This window comes from Pezoporus flaviventris, unplaced genomic scaffold, assembly GCF_033815535.1.
Source record: "Pezoporus flaviventris isolate CSIRO_AGI_PZ_B2104156 unplaced genomic scaffold, CSIRO_AGI_Pfla_v1 ptg000066l, whole genome shotgun sequence".
NCBI lineage: Eukaryota > Metazoa > Chordata > Aves > Psittaciformes > Psittacidae > Pezoporus > Pezoporus flaviventris.
This window is the reverse complement of record NW_026892614.1, coordinates 28699564-28727206: the sequence shown is the minus strand read 5'-3', so window position 1 is coordinate 28727206 and position 27643 is coordinate 28699564. Positions and strand designations below refer to the sequence as shown.

The window sequence follows — 27643 nt, the reverse complement described above, 5'->3', positions numbered from 1 at the left end:
TGAGAGACGGAAGCATATGAGTAACACCAGGGGTCTCATTTGCCAGGCCAGTAGACATCCATTATGCGCCTTACACTTTAAACGATGATGCTGCTCACTACTAGAGCACCATCTGCTAAGTAACTCTGGCACTGACCACTTGTCTTCCTGCCCATGGAAGAGACCATTTATTGGGATTTTGGAGAGATGAATGCGTATCACGGGGATATCAAAATCTCATGTTTCTGCAGAGCACACGTAGTTTAGTACTGAAGAGTTTTCAAAGTTCAGAAAGATTATGAAGCAAACATGCATCCCCACTCAAAACAGTCAAAATCCCAGTCAGCGTGTCATCCCCCTCACCCAAGTTTTCCATAATCATCTTCCCGCCTCTTAATTGATATTCAGTGTGATTGTGCTAAAGAATAACAGACGCCAGAGCATAAGGAAAAATTAAATGTTCAAGATGCAGCAACCAAAATCATCAGGCCAGTCAAACTGTTAGCTTTACAATTCCAGAGACAGAGATCTGAATCTCTTGAAAGACAAGGAAAGCTAACAGAAAATTAAGTATTTGGTACATTTCTAAGGAACTGAAATATCTGCACAAACATGGGCATTATCAAGTCACAAAGCGCTTTTATCGTCACATGCTGAAGATGGACTTTCTGTGATAGTAAATTTTTTGAATACCCCTTAAAATGGAAAACATGCAATGTTTATATTGAGGGCAAGGTTTTAGAGAGGCTTTTGCCTGGCAAATGACTACGTGGGGTTACAATTTGCAACTCCAGCATATATTTCATCTGTTATGCTCAGGAAGATCTCAGATTGAGGCCTGGAGGACTTGGTGCCAATGGGTTAACTGACCTAGAGAAATCACAGCTCTACAACGATTTAATCAGTGCAGATTCCCCTGTATCTGCACATGCACACCGACACAGCAAGCTTACAGTTTGACAACTAGCCATTTTCACCAGAGCCAGATGTATGTCCTGGCCTATTACAAGTTTCCCTATGGGGTCAAAAAGGACAGTATGGCATAAACCTGTCACTTCTCTGTCAATTCAAGGACCAAGGTCAGTGGTGGTGGGGTTTGAGATCAAGATCAATTGGTACATCTCAGGATTTGTGACCCTGTTTACCTGTTTCACACATGTGAGCATGCCAACACTGCATGCATCTGGCAGACGGCTGCTGTACTTCAGGTGGGGCATGAAAAATGACTGCCAACAACTGCAGTAAAACAAATTCCTCCACCGCCCTTCCAAATCTGGCACTGTATCCAGCCAGATCCAACACACAACAATCACAAATGTGAGTGCCCTGATGGCTGTCTGTTGGTTTGAGCTACAAATCACCAGGCATAAGTGAGCTGTGCAGAACAAGACAGCCCAAAGGCTTGCTTCAACTTGTACTGTGGGTTAACGTGATAAGTTGTCAACTTAGACACTGCAAGTTTTACCTTCAGACCAGCCACTAATCACCACAAACAAACATGAATACAACCTAAGTTAAGAATGCAACTCTTGTGACTTTTCAACATTGGGCATCATGGCATTTCCCAAGGGTGAAGGGCTCCTTCTGGGGCATGACAGATGCACGCTCTGATATTAATTGCTTGATCTTATTTATTCTGCTAACAAAGGAGATGAAGATGATGAACAGTGCAGTTCATGAAGCCCAGAAGAGCTCCAGAAACTTAAGGAAGTCAACACTGAAGGTCTCAAGTCCACCAAAAGTTCAAATGGACCAGCAATAAAAAACTGGCTGTTTGTCAAGCTCACAACCTCTATTTGTCAAAAACGCAAGATCCATGCAACATCAGAGGCTATTACAGCAATATTGCTGAGGAAACCAAAAGAATAGCTACAAAACCCCAGAGGAACACCACCAACAAAAAGGTGATTTTCCCCAAGAACAGCCTTTTCTAGGTACTGTCATGGTACATTTTGCAGCATAGCAGGAAACACACACTGGGGATGTGACCAAAGGCCAACAAACCTCAGTAGAGGTTTTAGGCAGGTATCTTTTACTTCACCTTGCAAGAGCCCAAAAGCACAACACAAGCTCAGTCACTGCATCTAACTGAAGCTCCTGTCACTGCCAGACCAAGTGTGTCAACTTCTGTTTAAACACTGTTTTAGCCGGAGGTAGCCCCCCATCTCATCACTATTATTGAACGTGCATATGGTCTTCTGTAAGCAATCAGGTTTGTATTTTTCAGATAAAATACCAATAAAGAAGCTAGAAATACTTACTGTAGAATCCAGACATGTTTCCTTTTCCCCAGAGAAGCAAAACTTTGTCCTATTTCCATAACCCCAAAAAGAGAGAAACACTATATACTCAGTTGAATTTAAAAGCTCTTGCAGTTATGCCTGTTTCAGAGAGGTCTGTACGGAAGCTAACTAGGTAACAGAAGAATACAGTTATTAAAAATCCTGAGTTTTAAGAGTGTGACATACATTAGTGCTAGCTGAGGCAGGACAGATACAATGTTGGCTAGACCCAGTGGCAGAGCTGCCATTACCCACAGTATCCAATATACATAACTCTACACAGCTTCTGGGTATACACATATTTCTGCCAAAGAACTGCCATGTTGAACCCCAGGAGACTGCACCAGGCAGGACACAAACACCCACTCCTCATGATGGGCTCACCAGTTCAAATCTGCAGCACATACTGCAGTCAAGCTCAAAGTCATAATCTTGTATGATTTGAAATGTGCAACAATATTATTGTGCCCCAGATGAACCAGTTTTGTTTACACTAACACTATTTGCCCAAGAGGACCAAGAAAGAGCCACTGCCTTGGCAGCTGTGATCAGTGGCTGCACTGGATATTTCCACAGCATGAAGGCTGCAAACACCTCCCTTTCCTCCTTCCACCACTCTGGGGCTGAGGGCGCAAGGGTGCTGCCCATCATCTGCTGCTGCCTGCAACTGCTTTTCTAGATAGGTAAAATTATAGCTTAATTCTTATCCTTCTCCTTCTCTTCTAGTGATACCTTAAATTTCAAAACCTTCTCTGTATTATAAACACTGCTTAAAAATTACTGTAGCCAGCTATATTATAATTTATCCCCACATGTGGTACAATTTACACCATTCCTAGAGAAGAAAATTTTGCATGAAGTTGAGTTTTGCTCTTCACACTTTGAGTGTGAAGAAAATGCATGGGAAAAGTGGTCAAGAACATTTTAAAAGCCCCCTCATCATTTCCAGTTATTAAAACAGGGTAGATATGATGTTCAGGAGATGCACGATAAAAGAAAACATGTTAAAGCTGTCAGTGCCCAATATCATTATATCTGAGTCACTGTCATATATCCAACCACTTGTACATCTGCTCGGGACTGCACTACCGCAGGGTTTGTTAAATCCTGGCATCAGACAGAAGTGTGCTGGGGATGTGCTTCTCACCAACAGAAGGTGAGCGCACCACCCTTCTCTGCTCTCTTCCCATCTGCTAAATAACCGAGGGAATGGACAGCTACCAGCAGCACCACGCTGAGAGCAACGTTCTCAGCTGAGCCAAGGGTGATTCTGCACCATAGTTTTGAGCCACAGGAACTGAATTCTGTGCTGTTTTGAGTAACTTGACCTCTCCATGTTAAAACCTTATGGCCTCCGTGACAGGCAGCCAGGCAAAGTGTATGAAAATACCTCTGAGGCCTCTCAGCCCCAATCTCCTCTCCCATTTTATAGAAGGAACCTGCATGTAATTGCACCTGACCCTGAGCTGGTAACACAGAGTAGCAAGTCTTGGTCTTGCATGCAGAGGTGATTTACTGTTTTTCCAGCAACTTGAAATCGTATTCTTACATGACCATTTGAGCTATAAATCACTGGAGTGAGCAGAAGGCACAGGACTGATACCTCAATAACTCATCTGACATGGTATTACCGTAGGAAACCAGGATTAATGTTTACCTTGTCCTCTTAGTCAGACTTACACACCACACTGCTGTGCAGAAGGACAGCTGAGTTTGCTGAGGGGGAACTCTGTGTGTTGACTGTTTTCTTTAACCAGCTTTGGTAACATTTCATACCTGCTGAGCTTCCTACCACCAAAACCAGTCACAATTTCTTGAAGTTTATATAAAGTAAAATGCATTGCCCTGACAGCAGCAGAACTGGTAAGAGGGAGACAGATGTATGGTCATTTTCAGAAGTTTTCCATATTTATTATTTTAATTGTAAATGAACTGTGCAAGACTAGGTATCATTTCTCACAAGCTACTTCATAAAACTATTCCTTTTCCTGCCCCATATTGACCTGGCTGCAGGAAGGAAGGCTCCAGGTGCTGGTTTTCAGGACTGGACCCCATCTTTGCCTGGGATATCTCCCCACAGTGCAGCCCCAGCAGCAGTGCAGAGGCACAGATTTCTGCCACCACCCTGGACCAGTCAGTCCTCCACACCTCAGGCCTGAGCATGCAGCCATCACTCACTTAATTAGCCCTAATGAGATTACTCCTGTAAGTAAACAGTGCTCATGTGACTGGTGCAGGATCAGCTCTGTAGCTGCCTGCATCCACATGTACACACTCAAACATGCTCATGAGCATGTATTAAAGAGTTTAATTTATAAAAAAAAAACCACAATTTTTCTGCGTTTCTAAATGTTTATTAGTAATCAGTGAAGACACTGGTTAAAGAATTAAATTACCATGATATTCACAAGTATACCAAAATATAGAAACTTGGCATCCAGGTTATTCAGATATCTAAATAGCTCCAACTTTGCTTGGCATAACTAGCCATCCCACTGGATGGATCAAGCAACGGAAGACAGAAAGATAATGTCCCAGAAACATCTGAATTTGCCTTGTATCCAAGAGCAGTACCTGGAACTTGAAACCAATCACTCACTAAATGTTAGTTGGACCAGGGGCACCTTCCCAGAGGAGCAGATATGCCGCCTGCCTTGCAGAGCTGCCCAAAGCCACCAAACCAGAAATTCCTGGGTGCAGAAGGAGGAAGGGGAAAGACCAGCACACACTTGGCTTTCCTTTGCACCATCCCCTGTTGTCTCCTTGTCCAACAAGGAGGGACAAGCGATGAGCTGACAGCTGCGTCTGCATGCCTAAAAAATTATCTCAGCTAAAGTCAGGGTGACTTCTTACTAGAGCCTTTCATGTTGTAACTTGTATTCCGTAGAGTGGGATTTTTTCTTACCTTTTTTTTTTTTTTTGATATTAGAGAAAGGCTATTAACTGCAAGAGTCAGCTAAACTGTCAACTAGAGAAATAAATCTGCTGACTAGTATCTTAAAACACATTTATCCATTCAGTGCACGTATCACCAGAAAACCACTGCACTCCCTGAGGTCAGAAATCTTCAAACACCGTAGCCAGCCCCTTCTTCTGTAAATACCCACAAACCATACTCCTCCGTATGTCACAACTACAAAAGCTATCTTACAAACAGCTTTTCACAATTTCACCTAAACCCAGGCAGGCTGTAGTACAATATACATCTTGTCTTGTAAAAGTAAACTTTTTTAAATGACCCATCGCTTTATAGGTCACAATGCACTTTTAATAACCGAAGTATGTACTGTATCGTTACTTTTTGTTTTAAAAGAACCTTCTGTTTCAAACCTGATAAATAACTGCATATAATTTTAATTTACTTCATGTGTATTTTGGGTTTGTTCTTCCAGTTGAACCAACTAAGACCTTGTGGGTTTGTGACAGACAGGCATGGATGTCAGAAGACCTGGCTTCCCAACCTGGCATTGCTGCATCTGAGAAAATCACTTTGGGTTAGATCCAATCAAGAATTTAAATCTACAGACAGACATGGCACAACCTGAATTTCATGTATGTGCCTCCTAAGCACTTCAGGATAAAGCCCAGTAAAGAAAAACCTGAGGTGCCTTGACTCTCATCCTCACCATACCAGTAAGGACCAGCGCTGGGTCCAATGCTGCAAGCATCCTTTCTCATGAGGGGCAGGAGAATATAACAGGGATTTCAAAATCTTTACACCTCAGGATGATGTGCTTTTCATCCAAAAGCTGCTTAAAATAAAGTGCTGCAAGTTAAAGTATTTTTCTTGCAGACACAAATTTAAATTCTTTAAGTATGAGGTGAGCACAGGCTAAATCTTCAACTTCCTGACACTGTGCTATGAACACCAAGCAAAAAAGGTGCCACCTGAAATGCAGTAGTCAGTTATGCTTTGCTTGGGACCGGTCATAATGTTGCATAAAAAGACATGCTCTGAATATACCTACCAAACTGGGACCTCTTCAGAGGGCGCAGCTGCCCCTCTGCCTGCTTGCAGTGCTGTAGTAAGATGTGGATGAGATCAGGGTAACTCTGGACTATGCAGTTAATCAGAGAATTCCAGGGAGGCAACTTTTCAAGATAAAGAGCTTGTTGAGAATGATTATGCCTGGGACCGTAATTAAAGCAGATACCCTAGTTCAAAGGTTTCTTTGGCTGGTAAAGCTAAGTAAAACTGATGCCTTTCGCTCTGTGCCCCCTTATGAGTCCCTCATTTGTAGACTGGGGATAAGAATGCACAGCTCTCTGTGTGTGGATGAAACAGGCTGTATAAAAGCACAGCTGTACAAAGCTAATCTTGGTTTCTGACAAATATCTCATGCAAAATATGACTTTAAAAAAAAAAGCTCAATTTAATTCCAATGCAGCATTTATTTTTGTCCCTGGATCTAAATGAGGCAGACAGCTTGCCTCTACCACTTTATATTCCTCCCAAAAATTCATTCAGCTAGGATCAAGTCCCATTTCCCTCAAATGTATAAATCCCCATATCATCTGCAGAACTTGACTATCACAGAGTGCTTCTATATCAAAGCTTTAAAACATGTTGTAAAGCCATAGCAATGATGCACTTGAGTAACAACTGAACTGTAACCAATGCTGACTGCAAAGCAAGTTCATGAACTTCAGCTGTGATATATCCAGTGTGCTATTTTGTTCAGGCTCACAGTTTAATGGGTCAGGAATTCCAACAGATGTAGTACCGTGACAGCCCAGCTGAAAAAACTTCTGCTCAACAGCTCAATCTAAATGCTTTGGCTAATTCCAGCCTTTGCCAATCTAGCTACCTTTCCTAGTGTACCCCCAAGTGCAATTTGATATTGCTATTTCTGCTTTTATCAGTACATACAGAAAAGCATAAAACAAGCCTGGAGACAGTAAACACTGGTACCCAACAAACTTATTCCACAAGCAAGTACCATATGAAGTGGCAAGTTTTTAACCCACCGGCAAAACTTCAGTCATTTACTGCAAGACTTTCTTATCTGGTGAGTAAGAAGAAAGGTCTGACAGATTTTTTAAAGACTGTTACATGTGTTCCCGCTCTTGAATAAACAGCCAAGCCTAAGCCACACAGGTAGCTTTTAATGACACATGCTGTGAGGAGTTTCCCAGAAACAAAAATGTCTTGGGCTCCACAGGCTGAAGGTAACTCTAACAGAGGGCTGTTGGACTCGGTGATGGAGAAGTCTGTTGAATGGGTACTTCAAAGAAGCCTGTACTGAAAGTGATCAAATGTATTTATATTGGGTCTATTCCCTCCAACACACAAGGGATCACCTTCTCATTGGGAAGGGCACCCTGACATGGTACGTGGATGCCCAGCCAGGCTTGGAAGCCCACCCTTCTGGACTGGTTCTCCACATTGCTTCAGAGCTCAGCTGTACAGATACTTGTAGTAGTACAAGGATGAGGATGAAAGCACAACACTGAAGTAAAGCAAGTATGCAGGTAATTTTCAAGGCTCCAAATCAGATGCAAGTCTTTACGAAGGATTCAAACTAAAAGGAACTCTGCAACATGAACATACCTTTAACAGGGTTAAGCCACTGCAAACATGTTGATCATTCCTTTCTTTCTTTTCTTGAAGCTTTTAAAAACCAATTTCATTTAATCCCACCCAAAATCTCCAAGGTAATCTGCATAATTTAGCCATAGAGAAAAACCTTTCTAATGACACTAAAATGCAACAGCCATGACAAATTATATTTGTTAACAAGCTGTCTCTAGGGAGTGCTCAAAATAATTATCACCATTTGCCTTGTGCTAATTTAGATTTCTGAAGTGTGTTATACAACTACATTTAGTGGTAACAAGATGTCTGAAGCTTTAACAGTTTATTTGCTTCCTTTTGCATGTTAGATGCTGGCATTAAAATAATTCTCCCCACTCTTTCTCTAGCACTTTTATAGATATTTGTTGTTTCTTAGACAACCAAACGCAGCTAATATAAAAATATAAAAGGAGGTTTTATTGGTTTTCCTCCAAGGACACAATGTTAAGGTAACTAAAATGCTGTAAAGAAGCATGTGTAACACCCCAATCTAACAGGAAAGAGGAGGAAAAGCAAAAAGGTAAATGAGTGAAAGCCTAATATTCTTTATGATGGAAGCTGCTTTACCTAGCACTGAAACAACTACACCACAGACATTAACAGTTCAAACTTCTTCTCTCCACTAAAGGCACAGGTCTGAAATGGGATGAGGTTCAGCAAGCTTCCAGCTCAGTCTTCCTAATGATTCAGACTTGTATCATAAAACATTAATTTTTCACACATTAATCTGGTTTAAGAAAAACAATAGTATCATTAGTAGTATTTTAAGACAAATTTTCCTCTTTCAGCACTTTCACTACGTTCACTTATCATGCATATCAGGCAAACAATCTAAATATAACCACCATGTATGTCTTTACACTCAGCACTGCACCATATAATTGAACTGAAAAATAAGGAACCCAAACGCTTCCACATTGCTCATTTTTTCAGCACAAGAGCAGCTTTCAAACATGTGCAGTGTAGACTCCCAGTCAAATTCTGTTAGTTTCACTTGAATATTTGCTCTTTAAAATTCTTTATTAGAAAGGGCAGTTGGAGTATGGAACTTGGCCAAAACCATCAACAGATGAACTGTGAATTATTGCAGGAACAGTAAAAAGGGCAGGATACATGGGCAGAAACTCTGGTACTAACTTGACTATTGAAACTAAAATAATGAGAAATACGTTGATTTCTATTTTTTGATTTATAGCTCTAAGGCCTTTCCGGAACATATGGTCTACTCCTGGCCTTTAATGGTCTTTTACTTCATTAAGGTTTCCAGTCGCTAGGAAGCTCACATCCTGACATGTCTCTGAATCTGAACCAGACCAATTGTTAATATGAAGTGGTTCCCCCTATTTTGCAGCTCTTTAATGAAACATAAGATTATTTTAAGTCCATAATCTTCTCAGCAAGATTATCGACTAGTAGGGCTGACCCTAATATTGCTCATCTGAACAGTGATCTGGCAGATGCACTGAGAAAACAAAGGCTAAATGCATACCTGTCTGGAGGGTCTTGCAGCAAGACATAATAGAGGCTTTATGAGTAACTACTTAAATCCGGTTTTATTTGACAATTCTAACCAGATGTCTTCTGGAAAACAAATCAAGTGCTTCAATCACTGCTGCTTAAATACATTCCTTGCATTTGGCCAACAAAGCTAAACAGAAGCTACAGTTAGCCAAATCCAGCTCTTCGAAAGATGAGATAATAAATGAATCATCAGAGACATTGGAACAAAGAGTCCTATATTATGTACATAGCTTGAATCAACACAATTACCCAGGCGGAGGGGGGAGGGCAGGCAAAGGCACAAATTACAGGCAGTTGTGCAGGAAGTCTCCACAGCTACAGTCTTAAAAGGAGCATTAAATCAGCATATGGACTGTTCCCACTATTTACAGTTATACTTTATCTTAGTACATATCTGACACCTTGTTATCCGCTGGAGAGTCAGCCTAGGCAATAACCTGCAGCGTGTGACAAGACCTTGCCCCTCATCTCCAATGTGAACTGCATAGTGAGAGCATCCACAAGACCCATCAGGAGCTGACTATCTCCTGCCAGCCCAATACCATTTCAGTCTTGCTGGTTTTGTCTTTTAACATTAACACAGTTCTTTCTTCCTTTTCTGCCTGTTGTCTCCCACCTCGTGGACAAGTGACAACATAGGGCAGTGGAGCTTGTCCTCCTCCATTATTTTATTATTTATGTCAAAAATGCTCTACATTGCTAAATGTGGGAACTGGAAGATTAACTGCCCCATGGAAATCTGGCTATGTATGCCCTGCTCTGTCTCCCATCACTGCAACTGACTTATATTCACATTTGAGGAAGAATATAGGATAATTTGAAAAATACATAAGCAAAGTGAGTTCAGGCATGTGATAGGAAACTTTATTCTTTTCCTTCACCACAGTTGGCAAGATTATCGAAGGCCAGTGCATTCCAGATTACTTCCCTTTTAGGACACTGGACTTACACCTGTGAACACACTGCTAATGCTGCAGACCCATCCAGAAGGTAGATGGGCATAATTAAGACAAACTCCAAGCTGTGAAGCAAAGCAATGCTACACCAGTGCTGTGTCTCCTCCCCATTTTCATGCCTTATTGTCTGTCCTCTTAAAGATTATAGTACAGTTAGCTAAATGAGGATTTCTTACCAAACCTCATCACTACATACTACAGCTGTTGTATCTCTGCTCCCAGTTGAAGACCGCTGTACTTTAGGACTTCTTTAAACAATGGTCCTTTGAACACTACCATGCTGCAGAGCAGCATCTGTCAATGCACCATATGTCAATGATGTGGGCTGTTTTATGGTGCTACCCTCTTGACTCTGGTTGAACATTCATTTAAACTCTTGGTCTCATGGACTGAAAAAGCTGTAGGAAACACTGCAGCACGTGGCACTTGCCCCTTTAGCACTGATAATGGTCTGCCTTAAAAAAAAAATAATGCCACTTTGAACAACGTTAAACTCATGGCTCCGCTACCATCCAGACCAGACTTTCAGAGCTGGTCCAGCCACCCAGTAGACATTGGCAACATAAGACTAAAGTCAAGCAGTCCTTCAGCCTTGGAGCAGAGTGCACAGCACACGGGGCCAGGACTGATTTGACGATCCTAACCCCATGCAGAGCCTGAGCTCTTCCTTCTCATCCCTTTTCTTCATCTCCTATTTTCGTGACTCCCTAGGAGGAAACAGTGATATGGAAGACAGAGTCACACAAGATTCCTCAAGGGTCAATATTGTTTTGTTTCTATCTGAACATCTGTATGCAAGGAAACACCTTCCATAAGGTCACCATCAAAACATGAGGAAGAGGAAACAGGCTCTCAGGAAAGGCCAGCTAGAGCAGCTTGGTCCTGACAGTAAGGAAACAGGCACCTTGGATGGTGTGTGTATTGTCGCCCAACCTGCTTCACCAGGCACTCCAAGGTCCTGGCTCCTTCCAAAAAAAAAAAAAAAAAAAAAGAAGAAGGAGAGCCTGTTTTATCCAATGCAAATTAAACATTTTAAAAAATGGATCTATTGCCACCACCCAAGAACTACATCATTTTCTAAACCTTTAAATCATATTGCAATAGCATCACGACTGTGTGTCCTGGTTTTGGCTGGGATAAAGTCATTTTTCTTTCTAGTAGTTGGTACAGTGCCATGTTTTTTGATTTAGTCTGAGAACAATGCTGATAACACACTAATGTTTTAGTTGTTGCTTACTCTAAATCAAGGACTTTTCAGTCTCATGCTCTGCCAACGAGGAGGGCCATGAGAAGCCAGCAGGAAGCAGAGACAGGACACCTGACCCAAACTAGCCAAAGGGGTATTCCATACCACAGCATGTCATGCCCAGTATATAAACTGGGGGAATCACACAGAAGGGCAGATCACTGCTCAGGGCTGGAGCTGGCATCAGTCAGCAACTGTATTGTGCATCACCGCCATTTCTTGGGTTTTACTGCCCTCCCTCTTTTTCCTATTATTATTATATTTTACTTGATTTCAATTATTGAACTGTTCTTATCTAAACATGTGGGTTTTACCTTTTTCAGATTCTCCTCCCTATCCTACCGGGGTGGGGAAGAGAGACAGCAAGCAGCTGTGTGGTACTTAGCTGCTGGTTAGGGTTAAACCACAACACTGTGAAGTGCAGCTGAATTTGCTCTTCTGCCCTAGCCACAGGATTAAGTGCCACTGACAGCTTTCATTTAAAATGTAGCAATGCAGCCTGGTTAAGCATATAAAGCCACTGATTTTAGTCAATGACAACTTTAGATTTTAATATGTTACGTAAAGCCACTTCAGTTACCAAGAACAGATACACTGCGCATCACAAACTTTCCAGCTTCAAGGTGCTTAATTTTCTAATACTGAACAATGCTGCTTTTTAAAACTTAAGATGGCAGCTGAGCACCTGCATGTCTGAAGAAGGATAAGTAGCTTTACCTCAGTCATGAACAAATGTAAATGCAAGATCCCAACATATATACTTGAAAGTAGCTTCATAAAAGAAAAGCACAGTATTTTCCCCTTGACTCCAAAAGGGTAAAAGGCTAGTTCAGAGGTACAAAAATCTAAAAAATTTCACCCACGGAACATCTACTATCACATGCTGCACATATCTGCAAAGTGTGATAAACAGAGTACACTGAGACATACTATACTAAGTAAAATGCTAAACTTCACAAAAAAAATCAATGGAAAAAGTCTCTTCTGCCTCTAAACACAAAACTGCTTCCTCTAAAGGCATGCAGAGATCACCAGGCAGAGTACTTGATTTCTCTCAAGACAGGTTAGTTATCATACATTTTAATATCTATCCCTAATTTTTTATCCTTAAACTAATTTAAGAATAAGCAGCAATAATAGCTTTTCTGCTCCTTAAGTGGTGCTTAGAAGTTTATTCTAGACAACAGACAGCTTCCTATCTATTTCACCGGGTATTTTTAGCTAGTCCCATGCTGCCAAACATTTGCTGTGAAAACTGTACCAGAATAAATAGGTTTGACCTTGCACTGTCTTAAAAGTTAGATGTTCCATCTGGTTAGTATGAGATGGGTGAAAACACCTTGATAAAAAGTGATACCTTGCTTGAGTTATTTTGAAAGCTGTTACGCATTTAGTATCTTTACAGGTAGTTTAAATGACCGCTTGTGCTCTATTTGTTACCTGTGTTATATATTTACTTTTCCATTCCCTGGAGCAGTAACAAATGCAGTAACAAATTAATAGTCTTCAATCAAGTTGCTATGTACCAACAATGTCAGATCTCATAATCCAAACAAGACAACTGGAGTCCAAGCAGACCGGAAAACTTTCAAATGTGTGTTTTAATAGTCTGAACTAGGTTCAGCCTTCGGGACCACACGGTCATGTTCATGGAAACCACCATAGGTTCTCTCTTTCTCTAAAGGTAGGTTTAAATATACACAAATGATTTCTAAGTAGTGCTTCTCTCATCGATTCTTAAAAACCTTCAATGATTTCCTAGCCCTCCAAATTTATTTTGGCGCTTCTGTATCTTTCCTGCAAGGAAATTTCCCCTATTATCAAACCTAAGCATCCTCAACTGCCATGCACGTCCAGTACTTCATCTCTGACTCACCATGAAGAAAAAAATATTTTGCTTTTGCTCCACTTCTTCCCTGTTCATGCCAACACTTCTGGGAGTAGAGGGAGATTCATCCTACTGTTCACAGCACACCTTGCCATCCAACATCCTTCATTCCCCACATCGGATCACACAGAGACGGTTCTACTGCCCCACGCTTCACCTCAACCAATGAATTTGAAACACCAAAAAGATGTCAAAATGCAAGCTTCATCATCAAGCCAGAAAACACAGAACTGAAGTTCCCATGATAGCCCAATGGTGCTTCTCATGACACCACTTTTCTTCAAAGTTTTCTACGCTATAATCACGTAGCACCAAATTGACATCTTACCCATTAAGAAGCTTTGGAAAACTGTCTTTTCTAAAGGAACACGCAGAAAAGCATACTGGCAGTTCTCACAATTACTTCACAATTTCAACAGCACTTTACACTCAGTGAAACTCAGCCCTGGCTACAAAACTTTTAACCCGAGCCTCCCAGTGTGAAGCACTGGTGTCTTCCTGATTTCACAGTGCTGTCTGAAGCCACAGCAGAGTAAAACTGATAGAACTTTAGTCAGTGCCTCTCTTACTACTAGAGGCCCTACAGGCAAGAATTAAATCACTGAAAATGGTATTAAACTCATCATGTGGCTACTAAAGGCCACAGCAAGGGGTTATTTTAAAACTGTTCTTGGGGAATAAACACAGCCCAGGGAAAGAGCTTGAGGTAAAACAAATAAATAGCACAGTTTTGTTGACTATGTTAGCAGTTTGAAGTCTCGTGAAGGCAGGTTTTCAGGTTACTACCCTGAAAGTATGAAACTGAAATTCACTTCATTACCAAGGAGGCCTTCATCACATGCATGAGCCCATTTGTTTTAAAAAAATGGCTAACCAGTAAGTTGGAGTAGCAGCTTTAGTTCTATAAAGAGCAGCAGCTCTAAAGAAAAATCCCAGCAGACCGAGATAACTTCAGATGTGCAAGCTCATGGAAGCAGCATATATTACTTAGTTTCACACAAATACATTAGATACAAATTTACTGAAACAGAAGATGAAACTGCAGTAGATAAATTTCTGATAAAACACAAGAATATCAGAGCAACATTTTTGCCTATGCAGGGTTTGATAATAGTTTCAAACAGAGAACAGAAAAATAGAAGAATGAGTAGTTTAAGTTTACAAAAACCTACCCACAAGCAGTATTCTTTTTAATCTAAAGCAGGCAAATATTTCTGTTTTGTAAAGAGCTGGTAAGTGTGCCTGCAAGGGAACAGTAAGCATTTCAAGGCTAAAAGCCTGCACAAATGTATTAATCCAATAATAAGTGTAGAGGACACACAGACTGTCTGCTGAGCCATGCATGAGCCACTAACCCTTGCTGTCAAAATTGCCCTATGAAACGATAATACAAAGCGCCTAGTAAGAGATGGTGAAAATCAATTACCTGGAGAAACAGCAAGAGAAATAAAATATGGCAGCCAAATACTTCCTTATTCAGACATACAAAATGACGTTTTCTGCACGTTTAAAAAGCAGAAATGCCGTGTTAAACAAACAAGAATTACAATGTTCTTTTCTATCAGGTTGACTCTGCAAGGTATCAAGTACCTGCAGTTCCTGCTGAAACAAAAAAGGACTTGAAATGAGTTGGCTCTTTGCAGGGTAACCCCCTTTGTTAAATAGCCAATGTAAAGAAAAACCTAGGTTAGCCATTTCCAGAACATGGACATTAAGCTCTAATTTTACAGTTTCACTTCTGGCCCAGAGACAGATGTTCTACAGTCCTCCCTGCTGGCTGCCTGCCTCTGTCTTCATGGCTGCACAAACGCAATACAATGCCTCCTGCACCAGACCATACAGATATACCCCTCGAGAAAGGTACTAAGGGTAAAAATTAGTCTTAAAAAATACACTGCATCCATCTGTCACAAAGCACTTCCACTACTGAAAGAGTCCTTGTGAGCGTCTTGTTCCCTATTTGCCTTCTCTGCCCTTAGTGCCTTTTCCCACCTCTCACAACCAGTCACATCCCTGGAAATAACACTGTACAACAACAAAAGAAATCATGAATTGAAACCCCTCTGATGTGGTTCTTACACTAAAATATAAATGGTGTAACTCAGGACATACTGAAATTGAAGGTACGATTTTGGAAACACTCCAAAGGCTAAATGGAAATGGACAAGACACCCTTTTCCATTCTAGAGTGCTCTGCCAGGTAACACATTTCCATTTCCACATTTTCTTGACAGCAAAAGCATTTTTGCACTATTCCTACATTTGAATGGGTAATTCTCACTAATGTTCCTGATGTACTGCAGAGGCAGAAAAAAAAACATAGGCTTCTTCCGAAGCCTGCGAAATTTGGATATATTTGCAAAGACTGTGGCCGAAACTACCCTTCCTTTAGGACACATTTGTGTCAGCAGCAGAATCTTACCTCTCAGCACTGATTTGAGGTTCAGCTTGGCTTGTCGGTGGAGGTCCTCCACACAAGGGGGTCTTGAGGAGGGCAGGAAGACATTTTCCTGCTGGTGCCATGGAGCAGTGTAGTGCACAGTCCATCTACTCTCTTCATCTAGGTTGGAAACAGCTGCAGAGAGAAACAACAAGAAAATTAAATGCTATTGTAGATAGTTACATCACAAAACCCCACAAATCATCTTAAAAATGCTTGTCACACATCACACATCATCTTAAAACAAAAAAGACTGATTGCCATCAAATCCCAGCAAAATGCTCTCCAGAACCTCACTTCCATGACAGTTAAAACCCTTATTTTGTTTCTAGTCTAAATCTATATGTTATGTAGGAAACACCCTTCCCTTTTCCCATGTTTATACTTGTTGTTGGTTTTACTCTGAGCTTGCTACTCTGTTTTCACCCTTCCACCCCCCCAGTCTTCGGAAACAAGACCAGTTTCCTGGTCCCCTGATCCTACCAGGCACTGTGCACTGCAGGATAGCTTCTTTTTGCTCAAAGGTGACCCTAGGAATATGACAGCCACCATGAGATTATGACAGGTTCATCTGTATCAGGAAATAACCTTCTCTGACCTCACACTTGCTCAGACCAGGAACGAAGATTTCACTGAGGCAAACAAATTAGCTACTTTCCATTGCCATGAGTGGAAAGCAGATTTGGACAACAGCAACTCCCTGGGCAAATACTGCTCAGAGCACAACTGAAGAGGGATTGCTCTGACCACCTCTTCTCAGCCAGTACACACATGCAAACAAAATACAGACCTTGCTCAAGTTCAAAGTTCCGCATGGATAGTCTAGTAATGAATCAGCCAAAGAACATGTTGCTAAGATTTGTTGATAGTTTATGCTTCCCAAGAGACAGCCATTACCTTTTGCTTAAAGTATATCATCAAAAAAGACTTCTACAGCTGAATGGCCTTAACCCTCTACTCTGTAAAAAGGAAAAGGGCAGTTGGGGATCATACCTTATGATCCTGCAGGCACTCTTTTGCCTTCAGCCCGCATGCTGCATATCCTTGCTTTTAGTGGCAGAAAAAGGCACTCCTGTGGCTGCACTGCCTCCCAAGCACCTGCCCTGCCACTGTGGCCTCACTGCCAGCTCCCCATCTTCCCTTTGCTCTCCTCCTTGCCTGAGCATGGCTCACTCCTGTGCTGCCTGTAGCGTCATTTCATGAAGTTTGGCTGAAGCCCCCGTGCTGGAGAGGAGATGTGTAAACTGAGAAGCAAAACAAAGTCAACAGCCTCCTGTCATCTGAAAAATGACCCCCTCCCTAACACCACTGTGCCTCTGCCAGGATCATTTCAGATGGGAAGTAATCAATACTCATTAAAGAAAATAAGTTATGTCTTCTTGCTTCAAAACCTATCTACAGCCTAGTGTTCAATGCCTATTTTGTGCTGAAAGGACTTGGGGCATGTGTCTAGGTTCTCAATTGCCTTTTCTCACTTTTTATAGATTAGTATCAGACCTCAGAAAAGGTTATTGAAGACTTTCAATTGGTCTCCGTTTCTGAGAAGGCCTGGTCCTGCATCCCCTCCCTTCCTGCAGACACTGGGTGCAACAAGGCAAATACACTTTCAGTCTGTGGCTGCTTTTCCCATCCTGGCTAATTAGAGGTCAAACGTCAATCATGGTCAAACTGACACATCACCACCTACTTTACAGCATCAATCATCCTGATATTACAGAAAAAGTGATAGGTACAGTCAATGACCTGCCTGAAAACCACACCCTGCCATCCCCTGATTGAGCAAGCAGGGAGAGGGTAAGGCTAGGAGAAGAGGAGGAGAGAAACACCAGCCTCCAAGCCCACTGTCTGGCTGCAGTCCCACCGTACCAAAATGAAAGTTTACTGCTCATCAGAGGTCATCAAAACTAGCAGACAGAAGTACTGCACACATCTGCCAACTACTCTATCCAGCGCAGTTTGTCTGCCTTCATGAACTGAATAAAGGATGGCGATTTTACAAACCATTCTGAAACTAGAGCACCTTTAGAAAACAAAACTCAGAACAAGCTTTCCTCAAGCTTACCAAGAACAAGCTTACCTCAGAGATGCAAGCCCACAGCTACAGACGCACCTGGCAGCTGCACAGGCAGACACAGATGCCAGACAAATGCTGGGAGGATGCCCCAGCACCCAGCTGGACACTGGTGCAAGACCGCCAGTGACACCAGCACCTCAGCTTCCTCACCAAGCTGCTCCTTTCATACCAGGAAGTTTTGGCTCCTTCAAAACCACGAGACAAAGGACTTCAACACAGCATCCCAAAGCAGAGGTCCTAAAGCACCTCATAATGCTGTCTCCAAACATTACAAAATATTCAACAGAGAGTGAGATAAACTTAAAAAGAACCTTCAGGAAAGCAGGAGCAAAGACGAAGGGAATTGCCTTTTCCTGCAGGTCTCAGCTCCCTCCCCAAAAGGCCAGTGAGCATGCACAACTACTTACTCTTTCTCTTGAAAAGTTTCATGAGAGATTTAAGCTTTGTGTTGATGAAAACCACCATTTTCAAGGTGTTGAATTGCGATCCTGGAGTTTAAATCCCAGAGGAAGGAGGAGCTGCAGAAAGGTGACTCTTTTCCAGACTGAACATGCACACAGAATCTCTCTTCTCCAGGTTTCTCCCCTCCACCTTTTTTTGCTGAAAACACAACTTTAAACCTACCTAGGTCTTCCCGACACACAAAACCATTTACAATTCTTTAGGCTGAATTTCTCCTCCTCACATGTAAACTTGTGGGCTGAAAACAGCCAGTTTCAGCACGCAATGCAGGAGAAAGAGTTTAAAAAAAGTTAATTGATGGATGTTTGCATCGGCACAAAAATCAGGCTTTCCTGCTACCTATGAATTACTCAGCTCTTCTCATCCTCTCCTCTGCTTTCCAAGTGCCGCTGCTCCTGAGCCTGCAGGTGATCCCTGTCCTTCCCATCGCGCCAGCCGGCTCTGCGGGCGGAGCGGGAGGCAGATGCCGGCACCTTCCCCCCTCCGCCCTTTGCACCTCCCCGCCGGCCGCGGCCACCGCCCTCCAGCCGCCTTCCAGTTGCAAAGAAGAGTGCATTTTCGTGCAAATCAGGGTGCCCCGCTTTCCCACCCTACCCCCTCGCTCCCCTTTATTTTCACCCTCTCGCTCCCACTTCATTAAGGACCCAAAGCCTCACCTCCCCTTCCAGATCCACTGCCCCCCCCTTCGCAGTCACTGCTATTGCTTGGGACTAGAGCCCACTAATTCTACATATTGAATTTTCATTCAGCAACACTCCTAATTTATTCTTATTAGCGTCATGTCAGACAGATACATGGGAAACGAAATCGAGTTAGTGCTGGCTAATAGAGAACCTGCTATTAGTCAAATGAAACTTGTGCACAGAGGTGGAATAGCCCAGCTGCTTGAACTGCACATTATATCCTCATGGCTTAAAAAATATGTATCTGTACAGAGGCTCACAGCCATCCTTCCTAGGAATGAACTGCAGTTTTGCAGAAGTTAAAGGGAAAACACTAAGCACCAAATGAATGTGCTCAGCAGGGCATGCCCTTCGCACAATGCTCAGACTCAAGAAGCAAGCCTTCCCTCACAAAGCAACCTTAGGAATCCCCCTTGGCTTAACAATGACATGGATTTTTTCCTCAGGAAAAAGAATATGCGAGCAGCAGGGGGGCTCAGACTGACCCCAGCGTTGCAGCAGGATGAGGCCTCTGGAGTGCAGCATGTAAAAACCAGATGATTCACAAGAACTTTACTCTGAGTTTCTCTAAATGGCTGAGACTCAGCACCACCCATAACAGACCATAAACAAAGTCTGTTCATCATTGTCTGAACACACTTTTATCAGCACTTTACTAGTATTTCCAAATCCAGAGATTTTACAGTTGCAATGTTGGGCTGACATCAAAACCACCATTAGCAGCAGGTCTGCAGCAGCTGCTGCCCCAAGAGATTTTGACTGGCTCACGTCTGGCAAACGGACTGAAGACCACAGTGCCACAGCAGCAGTGGAAGGCACCTCTGCTTTTTGCATTGATTTCCATCACACACCTTACACAAAAACAGTGACCATGGCATCTCTCCGATAACAAAATAATCACCGTTGTTTTTATAGGAAAACCCACTTACACAATAATCACAGAATGGGTTGGAAGGGGCCTTAAAGACCATTCAGTTCCAAACCCTGCCACAGGCAGAGACACTTTCCGCTAAGAATAACCGCATGACAAATTTGCCATGACCCACACATCATTAAAACCACTTTAAATGCTGGTCACAGTTGCTGGCCATACCTTGTACCTGGTGAGTACAGAATGACTCCCTTTCTAACTCCAGTGACATTGCCATCCACGAGCAAATCCAGAAGGTGGTAACTCCTTTTTTAGCGTAGCGTCAGTATTTTTTAGGATGTAGAAGTGTCTCTGCAAGTGGGAAGAGGAGCTACTGTTCATTGGCACAGAAGAAGTTGACTGTTTCAAGCTAGCATTTCAGGAAGACTAATGGTAGTGAGACAGACTCTCCCTGAGGTCTTTAGGGCACCTCATAGAGGCTTGCAAGCCCTGGTAAGAAGACTTTGTTCCTGTTTCGTGTTCAAGCCCTTTGTATCAACATGATCTTGAGTACTTGGCATGGCTCAGGGAGCCTCCTGCCCTCTATCACCAGGCGCTGTAATGTGTGCCGGGCGCAGTGTTGCTCTTTGTTACTGGATACTCAACCCACCCTGAAGCATTTTTCCTGCCAGAGAATGAGCGCTTGATCACTGTCCTCTAGCCCTGATCTCCAGTATGAGGCAACTATTCAAACCCAGTAACAGCCATGCATAAGATGATGTCTGCCTTTCATCCTCCTCCTGCTTTGCTTCCACCTTCCCTCAGGTCATGCTGACAAAGAGGTCAAATATCAAAACGGTTATCATGAAGGGATACCCCAAAGGAAACAGTTAGCTACCTGTATCTGCAGCTCTCAGAATCTGTACAAGGTCAAAAACAACCAAAAGCTCTTCCCCACTTGAAACAAACCCATTGACTTCCATGGAAGTCAGCATGCCATCTCAATCCAGCTTTTTTAAAATGCTTCTCCTGTCACAAGAAACTGTCACGCAATTGGCTTCTAAGAGCAGCTCTCTTAGAGCTAAAAGCATGAAATAAGCGTGCTTCTCCACAGCCCACCTCTCTACATTGAGAAGAGAAAGAAAAGATGGGGCAGGTTGAGAAAATTTATATTGTAATCACCACGCAAACAGATAAAGGACTTTAGCCTCCAATATTGCCAATCCATCAGACAAAACCACAAAACACCCACCACCAAACTACCTCGATAGAAAAAAATGCAAAGGTTGTTAAAGCTGGATAAACCCAGCATGAACAGTAGGTGTGCACACACTGCAATAACAGACCTTGAAAAGTAAATGACTCAGACACAGGTAGCAGACTCGGGGGACCTTGCTCTGTGGCACACTTCCTACTTCACCTTGAACAAGTTAATATTAACCCACCCGCCTCAGTTCCCACTTCCTTCGAAGCAGGGATCACACTTGCCACTGCACAAGGATACCATCACAAGGAATACAGAAAATATGGAGAACGTGTTCAGCCAATACTAATTATCATCACTTCATAGCAGATGGGACTGTTAACTTAGGTTACAAAGTTTGGCCCAGAAGAAACTCCTTCCTAACAAACAAGTCAAAGGTTGAAGCAAAGAAAATGAGAAGCCCAAGATGCACTGCCAAACAGCACGCTCAAAATCACAAAGGTGTAACACGCTCATTAGCTAAAACTGCGTCTTTTTTTAGTTCACGTTATAATAGTTTTGAATCCCTGAGTGGTTAGACTGATTTTAATTTCTAGTAGAGGCCATGTACATCCAGAAGAGAAGCAAACGTGAGCAGCTGCTTGGGCATGGTGTGCCTGAAACGCTGCAGCCATTCCTTCAGTCCTCTCCCTGCTCTTTCCCCTCTTTAGGGGGGCTTTCCAGCTGACCTGCTCTGCGACAGCCATCTGGGACAGCCACCCTCCATATTCACAGCAACATAAAACACCAGCGTCTGTGAAACAATCTGGAAATGCTCAGCTTCCATAGAAAATACTTCAGGCCAGCCCTTGGGGGAGGGGGCCTTGCCTGTCCAACCCCCATTCACAACCCAGTGTCCTGAACCTTGCACTAGTGCTCAATCAGCTGAAGAAGTTGAGCCGTTATAAAAAGGCAAATGCTGACAAGGGAGGTACTTGGGCTGTTGGTAGCCACAAATGCAAGAGCTGCCCAACAGCAGCCCTGGTGGTAGCTCTCCATCAGGGACACTAATGGATTGGTGAGAATCAACCATCCTCCTTCTTACTGCTGCTCATCAGCCTATGCACAGGTGCAGCATGAAATTTAGAAAGTACTACCTTATAAAGAAAACCAAAACCCCACATAACAAAAATAGTTAATAGTTAAAGGACAGTAAGGAAACTAAATAGTAAGGAAAAAATTCCTGCTCCCTCCAACAAATCAATTTCACCACTTACTTCCCTGAAGGAGATATAAACCCAATACACATTTTATATTTAGTTCATGAATGGAGACACATCAAGCAACTAACATGTATCATAATCTCAAAACCTAAAATTTAACCTGTAAGCCTTAATGACTTTATTCAGGAAGTGGAAAAATCATCCATTAAACAACTGTGTATCATTGGTGGCATTTTAAGAGCCTAGAAAAATAGAACCACGCAATTGAGTTGGAAGATGCACTGCAAGAGCTCTTCCAGTGAGTCTCTGTTCAGTAAGTAAATGAAAAGTAGAAACAAATAGATCAATGTCTTTGCTTTTTACAGACATGTCAAAAGTAAGTTTCCACTGCGCCACCCTCCAGTGACTCACATGGATGCGTGGAGAAGAAGCTGTTGGAGGGCAGCTGCTGCACATCAGAAGGGATGGGTCCATGTAGGACCTGCTTGGGATTGCCCCCTGCAACCCCCATCCACCCACTCCAAGCAGCTGTGGTGTCTAGTGGGGAGCAGCTGTGGGACTGACTCCCAAGCACCTCATTCCCACGCTGCACACAGGCACCCAGGCATTGGCAGGGCGAGCCTGAACCAAGGAAGGCCATAAACCCCTTCCTGGGAGCCACAAGGCTCCTGCCTGCTAAGACCAACACCACCAAGCCTTGAAAGCGCACCTTGACTTCTATGTGAGACTTCCTTCATTAAGAAACAATCAAGCACCTGAGATAAGAAAGTCTGAATGCCTTGTTTCATAACTTGTGCCCAAGCTTTATGCTTCTTCTGGCCACCTTAACCATACCCTCAGCCACTTCCTGGTGCTTAAATGGAGCTGAAGCCACCCCACCAGCCACAGGAGTCAATAATTTATTCTCAGAAGGGGCTTCTGCCTCCCTCAGAACCAGTCCCAGCAACTGGCCCTCTCTCGACATCTTTCAGGAGAACAAAAGTGCTCCCTCCACAAAGGCAGTCCCAGGCAGCACCACACTCGGCTGCCCTCCTGTCTCCAGCTCACAATGGCCTCTTTCAAGGCAACCTCAGCCTTGGTGAAGTGCGATACTTCCCCAGCTGCTGAGAAATAATTCATTAAACCTGGGATCAGGAGGAAGAGGAGGAGGAGAATGCATGGGGGAGATGGAACAAAGGAGAAAAAGTATTTTATCACAAAGCCACTGCAACAAAAAGGCAAGAAGGACCCGTACTTATGTGAAATGGCAGGGGAGCCGGGTGCTGGACCTGTCTGCGCAGGCAATTACAGAGCAGGTATTGCTTTAAAGGGAGTACCCCGGCAGTGCCCTCCTTTATTCACACTCATAAAGGATTATGGCTGCAGGCTCTGGGAAGGGGCTGCCTGGTGGGGAAGGGGGAAGAGGGAGGAAGATGAGAAAGAAAAGCAGCACAACCTAAGCCAGAGAGGACAGAAAAGCAGCAGACTGATTGATCTGATGATCCTATTTAGGTCACAGCACAATAAAGCTAATTCATTCCTTTGACAATTCAAAACATCTTTCCACTGGATCCTCTATCATTCAAACACATCAGCAGAGAGAAAAGGGAGCAGTTGGGCAGGGCTGCCGGCAGACAATGCAGCAGTTTCTTTTGGTTAGAGCATCTCCCCACACACTGTAACTGCAGGCAGGATAACTGAAAATACTTCGTGAATACGCAATTTTGTTTCGTGGTTTTGTCTTAAATTTCAGGGCACAATACCTTTTTCTTTGGCCATTTCTGAACCTCAGCTAAGGCAACGTCAGCTCCCAGAAGAGTACTTTTCTCTGTCCCCAGGAAGAGCCTTTTAAAATGCCACCAGGAAATATTCCCACTTTGAATTCCAAATCCACATGAATGCTCCTATACCACTGCTTATCTTGAAGAACCGAACAAAAATGGCTGCGGTAAGTTAGTCTATAAAATCCTGACCCTTATTTGCCCTAATAATGCACCATAGAGATGTTTCTCTTCTGAATTAGCAATGGAAAAAAACACCAGGCAGACATAAGTCTTCTCATCGATTCCTGTAGGACTCAGAGTGAAACCAACAAAAACACACTGCAGAAATGCCATTTCTGAACTTCTGTTCCAAACTGTCTCCCTCTTCAGCCTGTAATTCCATCTTTGGCAGCTGTGCACTTGTGGATCCACACCAATATCCAACAGATATCTTCAGCTAATCTCATTCTGCATTCTCCTCACAGATGTCCTGAAGGGGCCATGCTTCCCACTCATTTCACTTATTTAAAGGTCACCGAAAGAATTTTTGTAGCCTACCTCCATCTCCCTACCCAACATTGCTCTTTTAAATACTGCTCTAAAATACTTCTATTTATATATGGATTATCCTGGTATAAGGAGTTAGAAGTTTTTTCTTCTTTCTGCTGAATCAGTATATTCAGGGTGAGCTGCATTTAAGCTTGCAGACACTCTCTCTTAAAATGAGACCAGCAGATCCTCTAGTTTCCTAACAACTTTGCAATTTATTAATGAAAAATACATAAGCTCCTTGTAAAATACCAGCCTTCATATGATTTTATAATTGCTCATGCCAAAATCACAGTCTTACACAGCAACCTGAAAAAGCAGCTTTGTTTCTTAGTTAGAAACTTTCAAGAACTTCACCTGAAAATGTTATCTGCACAACAGTAAAACGGTAAATAAAAATGAAGGTTCACAAATAATAGGCAGATTTCAGCAGTTGTGACATTTGGTTTTGTTTCTAAAGCCCTAAGACTTTTACAGAATCTGAAAACCTAGGAATGTTCCAATTAAAAAATGGCACAATCTGCCCTGAAAAACAGTATTCTCCAAACTAAAGGAAGTCATCAAATCCATGTAACCGTCATCTAATATTTATGTTGCTGCAGGATTCAGCAACCTGTTTTAAGCTCATAAGAAAACAACTGAACCAACATCTGTACCACAGCATCTACAGAGAATGTCTTTGGCTGGCCTTGGACATTTGGAACTCGGACACTGCCATGTGATCAACATTAACATGGTGAGTTTCGTGATGCACACAAAAAAATTTACACCTTTTTTTAAACCATGGCTGCTTTGAAGAATATATTTGAAACTACAGTCATTAAAAGCATTTGTCACATCTCACAACATCTAATATTCTGTACAGAGCATACACCATGCTCCAGGAACGAAGAAATTAAAACACTGTGTTCATACAGGCTTTGAAAACACTTCTTTTATGTCAACTAGCATCCTGCTCCTCATTGTCCTAATAGGCCAAGGTAAGCATCACGGACAAGAAAAAACTCGTGCTCACCTTCAGCTACTGGACATAAAAGAGTGTCTTTTCTTCTGATGCTATTAATTAGCCTAACATTGCTACCACCATCTGCTTGTGGCCCTGCTCACACACACCAAACAGCAGCCCACTGTTAGTGGTCTAGCCATGCCATCGTGTTTGTGGCAAACATCTGACAAACAGGAAGGCCAGGCTGATTAAAAATTGATGCTGAGGACAACCATGAGGGATCATTCAGTCAGGACAGGTGCCAAACCTCTTTCGAGATGCTGCCAGCTTCAAGTTTAATTAGTCCTCCCTGGAACAGATCCTGAAACTGCAGACAAATGGGTTTATAAACCTCTGTCGATGCTTTCGGACAATGACAAATGTACTCCAAAGCTCTTGTATGTAAAACTTTACTGTTCTTAAACTCCTTGTCAAAGCATCCAAAGGACAGTAGACAAAAAAATGACAGCACTGAACCAGAGGAGGAAAAGTCGTGCCATACTTAACGTGGCTTAAATCTGACGGACAGGATACGAGATCTTCAGGATGAGCAGTACGTGGTCACCGACCCCTCACAGGGCGAGTAGCTGAGCACTCCCACAGAAAAGGCATCACAGGTAATTTGCCTTTCAACCACAATATTTACAGGATTTTCTCTCTTTTCCAGAAGCCTCATCTCCAATGCCACCAGTTCATGCTCAGCTGATAGGACAAGCCCTAACGTAGACAAACGCCAGCACTTTGAAAACTAGTTTCCAAACGAAACGAGCTGCAGCCTAACAGCCATGAGCAGTGCTTTGGGGAATTCGGTCTTTAAATTAGTAATAGTCAGGCTGTAGCCTGCCTGCCTGTATGCAGAAGACATGGGGAGGCTGGTTAAGTACCCTTCTGCTGTGACTGGAGATGTGGCATCATAGTTTCGCATTTATTCTCTTCCAAAGACTCCAAGTCAAAACTGGTCAGTTCACAAGTCAGGAGCTGTTTCTGTAACTACTGTAATGACAGGCATCGCCTGCAATCTGAAATTCAAGCTGTGTCTTTCCAATCATGCATCATCCCTATAATCCAGATCCCACTGCAGTGTATTACAGAACCAGTTGAGATATAATTGTGATGAGCCACTTAAAACATTTTTCTGATTAAGAAACCCCAAGAAAACAACCCCTCTGCCCCAATTTCTGCTTAGGCATAAGAATTATTGTTTGTCTTGCAGCACATATCCTTAGAATAGATGAGATCCCATCTACTTACTGGTTATTTATTAATGCAGTCCTTGTGTCTCCTTTTGTGCTTTCCAATATTGTTTGTAAAATGTTTCTAGGGAGTGGTTTTTGGAACAATGTGTTAATTAAAACAAAGGCTGTGTCCCGTTCCCTACCCCCCCCCCTTTTTTTTTAATAACCAATCTCTCCCAATCCCAGCTTCTCAGAGATGTTTAGGAAATGCAAGCAAAATGCCATCTGTTGGCAGTGAGGTGGGACTAAGCCTTTAATGTTGAAATTCTCACTTTAGAAAACCCAAGCAGGCAGATTTAATCAACCAAGACTGAGTTCTCTATATCACTGCATATTCCAGGTCCAGTCCTGTGTCCTTTCACATAACTGGACATAGTCTATTTGGTCTGGCATTAATTTCTAAGAAAGCAATGAGCTGTGCTTGGGTCTTCCTCCTACCAAACCTGCTACCCCTTCACTGGCTCAAAAATTCCAGCATGGGGCTTTGCTCACCTTCCTAAAGAGGTATGAAGGGGAGGAGAGAGCAAATAAACTCAGGGTGGACCTCGGGTGGTTCTTCTGTCTTGTTTTAGTAGGCTTCCTTTGCACATATCGTACTATTTGTCCCTGCTGTGGGTGCCTGAAGGCAGGAGACAGCCACCTCTCAGCCCCACCAAAGGAGCTGCTCTGCAGACCGTGATAATGTCAGTCTGGGGTGACAGGAGAGAAGTCACTGTATGTGTACTCCCAGGGTACTCCCAGCCTGCCGCCTGAAAGAATGGCCACAAATC

At 42.8% G+C, this 27643-nt stretch overlaps 1 protein-coding gene across 10 annotated transcripts in view; it reads right to left on the bottom strand.

Moving 5' to 3' along the window:
* The window catches only part of NHSL1 (NHS like 1), a 176969-nt gene that overhangs the window by 32151 nt on the left and 117175 nt on the right, over positions 1 to 27643 (bottom strand). For 9 of the 10 annotated variants that reach the window (XM_061471730.1, XM_061471731.1, XM_061471732.1 and 6 more), the window contains exon 2: positions 15870 to 16022. In XM_061471730.1, coding sequence (XP_061327714.1) covers positions 15870 to 16022 — 153 coding nt within the window. Of the gene's footprint in view, positions 1 to 15869; positions 16023 to 18368; positions 18847 to 27643 lie in introns of those variants that run through there. The other variant, XM_061471737.1, reaches the window with a different exon arrangement.